The 8695-nt window shown below is 43.1% G+C and overlaps 1 protein-coding gene across 1 annotated transcript in view; it reads right to left on the reverse strand.

The window, feature by feature from the left end:
* The window catches only part of xylt2 (xylosyltransferase II), a 17668-nt gene that overhangs the window by 6440 nt on the left and 2533 nt on the right, over window positions 1-8695 (reverse strand). Inside the window, exons 2-9 of the mRNA XM_014006880.1 lie at window positions 5217-5745; window positions 4960-5135; window positions 3648-3850; window positions 2004-2084; window positions 1674-1890; window positions 1157-1333; window positions 766-1022; window positions 493-688 (exon numbers count right to left, since the gene is read on the reverse strand). Coding sequence (XP_013862334.1) covers window positions 493-688; window positions 766-1022; window positions 1157-1333; window positions 1674-1890; window positions 2004-2084; window positions 3648-3850; window positions 4960-5135; window positions 5217-5745 — 1836 coding nt within the window. The remainder of the gene's footprint in view (window positions 1-492; window positions 689-765; window positions 1023-1156; window positions 1334-1673; window positions 1891-2003; window positions 2085-3647; window positions 3851-4959; window positions 5136-5216; window positions 5746-8695) is intronic.

An 8695-nucleotide genomic window follows, 5' to 3' on the forward strand; every position in this document is an offset into this window, starting at 1 on the left:
CTCAAAGGTATTTTGAATCTGAAAATAGCTTCACTGAGTGAGCAATAGTGTTAGGAGCTCAGCAGACAGTTTCACTTTCACTTTCAGTTTCACCCGTTGTTTGCTTTGTTGCTGCTGAGAGCCTGCAGGAGACATGGGCGGGGTGTGTGGGGTGGGGTGTGTGTGGGTGTGCTCCGTGATGAGGAAACTCGGCTTGGAGACACAGCACAGAGGTGGAGATGGTCCCAAAGACAGTTCTGGTCCCAACCGGTCGTTTTTGCACCCCTGCCTGCTGCCTCAGGACACTACAGGATTTCTCAAACATGCATGAATGAGTCAAAGTAAGACTCTGGGCATGTTTTTGATGAGAGGATAAGATTATAACATGATATAAAAGTCAAAAAAGTTGATTTTACATGATATAGCCCCTTTAACATCAGGCGTAAACTCGTCTTCCATCAGTTTTGTCCGAATAATCATAAAAGTTTGTACAAATTCTCAGAGAAAGCTTACTTCCAGGTTCTTGAGCCTATCGAACTCTTTAAGATCCGTTTCAAGGATGAGCGTGGACTGAGGGACGGCCCACAGCTCCAATGCCTCTATGTYCTTTGATCCTGCAGCCTGGACCTCCTGACGGATCAGGTAACCTTGGAAATGGTCATCATAAAAGTACAAATGTATAGAGAGGGGGTGGCCCACTGGTTCAAATCTGTAGAGAATAAATGAATAAATAAATCACCATAATGTYGTCTACGTGACAAATAACTTATCAAAAACTAAACCGACCTGCAGGTCTCAGTGTTGCTCTGAGTGCTCCTCAGGTTCTTGAGGGCCAAACGGAGGAATGAAGTGTGAGCAGTGAGAGCCACATCGCCAAGGGAGGCCACACCGTCCGACTGCTCAAACACGTTCTCCCAGTACGCCTTGAGGGCAACAGTTCCTGGTGCGTACTGACCGTACAGGTGAGTGTCCAGGATGTCTATGGCCTCCTGGTTCACCGTCGACTCAAACTTGCGGGCAAAGAATGTCGGACGAGATAATTGCTGTACAAAAATAAAAATAAAAACAGAATAAAATGATATAGTGAGAAATGTGAAAAGTAAGAGCACAGGCAAAAAAAAAAAAAAAAAAAAGAGAGAGAAAAGAATGCGACACTGCCCTCTTCGGGCACACTGACCTGAATCCGGATGAGATCTTGTGGTTTAAAATCGTTGGGAGAGCATCCGCACCAGTCCACAATGTGTTTGTACTGACATTTACAGCCCAGCTTGCGGTTCCAGTTGGTGACTCGCAGATTATTGTCCACCAGGGTGTCGCACATGTGACTGTTCCCGAGCACCGTGTGGAAGAAGGACTGGGAAGAAAGCACAAGATAAATACAGCATTTCTGCATTACACTACAAACCTGTCGAAGTCCTGCATGAACAGTTCACAACCTCCAGTTGTTATTTACAGAAAGGCCAGAGCTCTACAGCAGTGAAGCTCCTCTACAGAGACTAAACTATAGAGAAAAACTATAATAAACCTTCCTCTCTTTCCTCTTCTCCTCCACACTGTGCTGCGAAGCTTCAAGTCTTCCATTATCTCTGCAGCTCAGCTCTCCTGACTCGACAGGGCAGGACGAGCCTGACGCCTCCTGCTGTTAGTCTCCACTACAAGAGGAAGATAACAAAGACCACCTAATGTTTTCTCACCTCCGCCGGGAGCAGAGCGTAGGAATAAAACTGCTTCAGCCCCAACACCAGCCTGTCCTGGGAGGTGATGACGTACTCCACGAGACGACGGGTGAGCGCGAACCAGTCGGAGCCACCGGACACCTCCAGGCCCTCTGGGATGCTGCGCTCGCCCAGACGCCACATGTGGTTGTCGCACTCGTGGAAGAGACGGTCCAGGCCCTGCTTCTTAATAAACCTTATGGGCAGGAACACAAAGCCGTTTGTTTTTGCTCRCAGCATTTGAGAAAGTAAACAAACGATGCCATCATCAGTTATATCTAACCTAAAACTGGCTTTTTTTTTTTTTACCTGGCGTTCTCTCTCCCGTGGGACTTGAGAAAGTTCTTGTCTCTGTGCAGCGACAGAAACGCCACCAGCTCATCATTGGTCCTGCAGGGWGGCGTGATGGTGACAGAGAGGAGCAAGGCTTCAGCAAAGCAATAAAAATCATGCCTCGGAGGATTCTTTAAATAAAACAGCAGCTTGAGTGCTTCAGGATTGTAATTACCTCCTTTGGAAAGGATTTAGGACAACAAGCCCGTCTCTTTGAAACAGATAAATGAAAGCTAACGTGCCTTGGGATAGCTCAGGTGGACCAGGCAGACACAGCTGCCCCAGAAACCCAGCTAACAAAATCAACTTTTTACAACCAGAAACGTCACTGAGCTACAATAGCAACACCTTTACTAGAACAGTCCTAACAGACTAATATTTCTATCAGTCACAGTAGGGCTGGGCGATATGGCAAAAAAATGATCACGATTAATTTTTTCATATTATCCGATCGCGATTAATATCATGAGTTTTTTTTACTGTTAAAAAGTGACTGAAAAATAATTTAACAAATGGCTACAGAAATTAAAAAAATAATAATGGCTGTTATTTCACTTTTACTAACATAACAAATAGCTGTGGTTCAGTAGAACATCCAATTATTTTTGCAAAGTATTTAAAACAGTATTTACCGAGAAAAAAAACATTTATGTGTAAATCATAGAATCTCACATTTATAAAGTTATCCTTTTGTAAAATTAAAGTTTTAGAATTGAATTTCACATTAAATATGCCATAAAGAAACAAACCATACAAACAGCAACAATTTGTGCACACTTTGAATAGGATCWAAGCTCWTTACTTTTGTTCAGGAGTTTTCAGCGTCTCTCAGCTGCTGTTTGTGATGAGACTCAGACAGGAAGTGGTCTTCACGTCTYGTCCAGCYCATCCTGAGCCGATAAAATTTACAGAAAAGTTCTTCTCCAGATAAATGAAGAACCACTGGGACATTGTTCTGTCCTAAACGTTACCCTAAGACCGCTTTATGTTTTTGGAGGACGTTTTTATTTTAGTGAGGCGCATCATGGTTCACTTTTCTTTTTCCCCTCTCTCTCTTTCTCTGTCGGGAGAGGAGCTCAGAGCTCACCCTGCGTGCCTGTTAGCAGGTAACAGCAGGTACAGGAAGCGACAGCGGCCAAAATACCTCAGAAACTCATCCAAATAAGCGAACTCTGTGAGATTCAGCGATTTATACTTGATTACTTTGGTTAATTCTGTGTTTCCATCTGCATTTCTTCAGCAACTTATAAACAGAAGTGGAGCAGGAGGAGGTGGATTCTGATTGGCTGTTGTCGAGCACATTTCCACCATGTTTGATCGARTAAGAGGCTCACAGCTGATCACCGTAATCGACTTGAATTTTTTCTCGATCAATAATGTACGCTGGTGAAATGCTTCTCAGTGCGTTGCCATTAATTGTGAAAACCAACTCAAGTCTCCAACTAGTGTTTCATTTTTCACCTTCCTGACAGATGAGAAAGTTGATCTGGTTACTGAAGCTTTGGTGTAAAAATTACAAGCCAAAGCCAAGTGACGAAGTTCAAACCCCCAACACGTTTGTTACGACTGATGGAGAAAAGGATCACAAACTTTGCAGATCTGTGTACCTGTCCGACTCACCTGGTTGGGAAGTCTGTGGCGCTGAGATTGATGAAGAAGTCCCACTTCCACTCCTGCATGGCTAGCAGGTCCTGCATGCTGTGCAGGTAGGCCTTCAGGAGGCTGGCTCCTCCCCAGATGGTGACCATCCGCCAGGGCGTGGCTCGTATGTTCGGGTACAGCTCAGCGATCCKCAGCACCTCTCGATGCATGTAGCCAGACCGCTGGAAGATTTAATATCCAAAAGTCATTGAAAGAGATAAACGCAGGAGAAAAAAAAAGTCTAAATTTTCTAATTAATTTCAGTGTTGAAATGGTTCTTGTGGTTTGGAAGCAGCCATGCTGCCAAAACAGAACAAAGTTGGCTGGTGTTGAAAGAGAATTTGATCTGAGAAGCACAACAACCTCACGGTGCTTTTTAGTGAGTCATGGTGATAATAAGAAGGTAGAGAAAATCAAGCTTCGTTTCACAATTTTAAGAGCTTCTGCTTAACAGAARCATAAAAAGCAATTTCTAAAGCAGAGATTAAACTCTAAAATGGACATAAAAATATTTATAGTCACAATTTTTCAGTTTTGTTACAATAAAACAGAGTAAACAAGTGTCTTCCTTTATAGTTTTCCATTTACAATATAATTAGACTAATTGCAAAGCAGCCCGTTTCCAAAAAACAGGTTCCACAGCRATAAATGAGCAGTTTAAATGAAACAGGCAGTTGAAAATAAATTKTTCAGGAACATTAAGTCTAACCTTTTTAGGTAAGAGAAACTGCTTGTAATGAAACAGGCCAGGATAACTAATGCAGCTCAGGAAAACTGGACTTTTAGTACGAGAGCATAAAGATTTTACAAGTGAACGTGGTTAACAYGGCTGCTTTCAGAGATGAGAGGAAYGGATGWTGAAGTGAAGCAGCCAGGAGGCAGATTTAAACCTGGTTTCACAGCCTCGTCTCTCAAACAGAGTTTCCCTCAGAGATGGATGAGGAAAGACCAGCCAAGTGTCTAAATCCTCTGATGAGCCTCTGATGTGACCGTCCAGCTGACTTATCGTTCATCTTTCCCTGCAGTAAGCTGCTCCACTGTCCTTCTGCTTACAGAAACCTAAATTTACCTCTGCTCAGACTCACAATTACCTTTAAACACAATAACTACCTTTCCTCTACTAAATCCAGCCCTTAAGTGTAACCAGACTGACCCACATCCAGGTTAATCTCCTTACAGCMCACACTACCAGGAGCATAAAGAACAAACTACTTTAGTTGTGTGTACTCAGCTCAACATGATCCCCAGTTTTAACTCAGATGTGTTCTGGGAGCAGACTCTGCTGTGGTACCTTGTCTACGTGGATGTAGTAATAGTGGTCTTTGTGATACAAGGCTTTGATGAGACGCTTCAGCTGCCGAACAGCCCGGCCGTGGACCATCAGAACAAAAACCACCCTGACAGGATTCTCCACCTTGGACAGGCTGAAATCCTCTTCTCCTGCTGTCTGCACTGGCTGCGACACGCCTGAAYACAGAAAACACACTGAGTTGACAGAATACAACATTACTGCCTGAGTTTMGGTTAAAACGGTAAAAACTTTCTCACCAACTTGAGGACAGAACTGGGGAAGAATGTCGGGCATGAGCTGTCCAGCCTGATGCTGGCACACCAGGTTGGCTATTTCCTGCCTGCACTGCTGGGTGGCAGCRCGGTGCAGAGCCGAAAGAGCGTCCTTGCCGACAATATTGCACTTGGGCATGAAGTCGGTGATGGGAGTTTGGTGCGCGCCGTCCACGCTGCCCGGCTCCCCGGGTAAGAGRGCAGCCGGTACTTTAGCCGCTCCGTCGCGGCTCTCGCTGAAGTTGCGGCTGCTGGACGGATCGTGCGGGACCACATCCAGTCCTGCCGCCGCCATCCCGCGATCCTGGGTCTTCTGTCGGGCTCTGGCGTTTCCTCCTCGGCGGCTGCTCCCTTTCCTCTGAGCGCTGGCTGCTGTGCCCCCCGTCCTCTCCAACCTGGAGCTCCATCTGCCTCTGTTCTTCACAGATAAAGAATTTGCTTTTTCCCAAAGCGAGCCGTCTTTCTTCGAGTCCTGGCTGTTGTGGTCCGGAAGCTTAGACCGTCTTGTTTTCCTCTGAAGAGCAACAAGAAAAAAAAAAACAAAAAATAGTTTTAGCAATTATTTCATAAAAACATCTTAAATGAGCATTAAAGAAGGGAAGGTGTTAAGTCACAATCCAAAAGACCAAAACCATAGAACACATGAAATGAACAAAGACCTTCATGATGACAACAGCAGGAAAAACCCCAGGGGAAGGATGTGTTTACTTGTGTTTTTTTTTTCTTCTTTTCTCTCATCTGGGTTATTTTTAGCTGTGCCTCTGCCTTTTCGTTAAGCTAATCTACAAAACTGGATGACCACACTTGTTCAAAAACAATCCAGTCACAAAAACTGTGATGCAATAGTTCAAAATATGTGATAGAAAAGAGAAAAAACTGAATGATTTAAACCAGAGGTTCTCAAACTGGGATCCCTGGACCCCCAGGGGTCTGCGAGAGGTATCTTGGGGGTCCTCAAAAATATTTACTAAAAAGTTAATTTGGTTTATATTTTTAAAAATGCATGGAGAACAATGAACTAATAAAACAAACATAATAAACTTAATAAAAATACATATTCTCATGGCATTTAGGGTTGAAATGACAATAAATTATCTTTTAAAACAGAATGGGGTTTATGAGGGGGTCCCTGGAATTTTTTTCGCCCTTGTAAGGGTTTCCCAGACCCAAATGGCTTGAGAACCCCTGATTTAAACGATATGACCCAACAGAATATAAAGATATCTTTGCAGCACCAGGAGAGACTAAATTCAAATTTTATGCACTTATACAAATTCCAAGTAGTGAAAATATGTTTGCACTGGTGAAACATTGTTTAAAATATACATTTGCCTGGGACAACACCTAACATAAATTTATTCTGTCAGGGTTTGAGATTTGGTGTAAAGCAGAAAACACACACTTCCATAAACAGAAGAAAAAAAACAAACAAGCAAAGGAAGGCTGATTTGAAGCTATTTCTATCTAAACAGGATCACAGCTTTGACAAACAAGATTACTGGCAAACTATTCCTGAAAATATAAAAGTTAAAAAAATTAAAAATAAAAAATGAAGAAAATGGATGGATGGATGGATGGGAGGAACAGTGAGCGGGCTGAGAGATTCCTGCCTCTTTAAAGCATGGTGGCAGAACGTGGGCTCGCTCGCCTTTATACCGCTGGCATCCAGACAGCAGGAGAAGAAATGGGACTGTGTGGTCGGACCAGGAGCCAGATGATCCCCTGCCAAAACATCAGCTGCCAACCAGTACAGGRCAGTCGGCTCCTGTTGGCCGAGAACTTCATCAAACCCTTTATAGTAAGAAGCATTGTGGAGCGGTTACACAAYGTGACCCATGCTGGCTGAGTCATAGAAATGAAAATAAGAATTTTTGCCAAAAATTGAGATTTGTGTAAAAAATGGGCACCATCTACCCACCCTTAGTAACAAAATTAGCATAACTTTCCTCAAATGTGATGCTTTAATACATCAGTTTGGTGTTCAGGAATTGTTAATAATRTTGAATTTTTGGTCTAAAGTTTTCACTTTGAACATAAGCGGTAATGTTTTGTCAGCTTAGATTTATGAGAAAACTATAAAGTCTTCACCCAGCAGAGGAAAGATTTTTGTACACAAGCCAAACATGCAGCTTTGGCCAAAGTTTCAATTATCCTTATCACGAGTGTTCAGGCTTTTAATTAAAAGCGTCACGTCAAAAAAATAAATAAATAAATAAATAAAGTATTGATTCAAACGACAAGCTCGGCAGCCTCTTTACTTTTCAATTAAAAGTGGATGCAAGTCGCATCAGTGTCACCATCTGCTGGAGCGGGACTCCGCAGCAAACGGGCGGGGAGGGCGATGCCAGGATGACAAGAGTCATCTTCTTCTGTCCTCCCAAGACTCCTTTCACTGTTCCGCACAAGAGGTTTAATACGACGCACGTGACTGGGTCTGCATTCACACATGCACAGAGAGACACTGATTAGAGCAGAGGCAAGATAACGCGAGGGACTGTGTAGCAAGAAAGAAACCGCTCGGCTGAAAGTGATGATTCAAATGCATTCTCGAGCCCGAAGTTGAATTCTGCATATGTGAATCTGCAAAACACACAAAAGAGCTCACGTTGACATTAGCATACCTGYCTGCCAACACAGTCAAATATAAGGCTGCTGACATGAAGAGCCAAGCTAAATGTCTRAGGCTATAACTTGCAGAGAATAAGAGAAGACTAGTATGTTTTCAAAGGGGACATATCGCACAAAATCTAATTATTTACCTGTTAAATGCATTTTGTTGTGTACCTAAGAGTCTCTAGGAGTGCAGAAAAGTTGAATTTAGGTTTTCCTGGCGCTGCATTGATACCTTTATATTCTTTTGGGCAGGATGTGAAACGCCTTGTTTGCATTTAAAGAGATAGCCTCAAAACGAGCTGCTTAGAACAGAAAGAGGGGCTTGTGGAGTTACAATAAGGAGGCATTCAGACCAAAGCATTGCAGTTCCACTTTATAGACCCCAACTGAATTATTTATATGTGGAAAAAAGAAGGATTTAAAAGCATGAAATGTCTCCTTTAGTCAGTATTTCTTTTGCAGTATCTTATAAATAGAAACAATTATTTTGTTCCAGGTGCTTCAGTCTGAACCAGCTTATTTTTTTTCATGTCTCCTTTAAGCTGCTCTCATGTTACAACAACTGAACCRAAATGGGCCAGGCACCTGAGAATTATCCTTTGAGTTCAGTGATAAGCTCACCGAAGTGATTCACAACAAATATTCTCCTGGAGTGCGTCTGCYCTCTGTGTTAATACTGATTATTTCTTTTGTCCTTTCTGACATACGGGCCGTGTCCCATCTGCTGCCGATGAAGACACAGACCATCAGACCTCCTCTTCTGTTCCGATGGAGTGAAATGTCACCTAGCCCACACTTGTCGAAGGATGACAGAAAAACAACACTTCGAGTTACAGCTTGCATCCCTGCAC

This window comes from Austrofundulus limnaeus, unplaced genomic scaffold (genome assembly GCF_001266775.1).
Source record: "Austrofundulus limnaeus strain Quisiro unplaced genomic scaffold, Austrofundulus_limnaeus-1.0 Scaffold38, whole genome shotgun sequence".
NCBI classification, from domain to species: domain Eukaryota; kingdom Metazoa; phylum Chordata; class Actinopteri; order Cyprinodontiformes; family Rivulidae; genus Austrofundulus; species Austrofundulus limnaeus.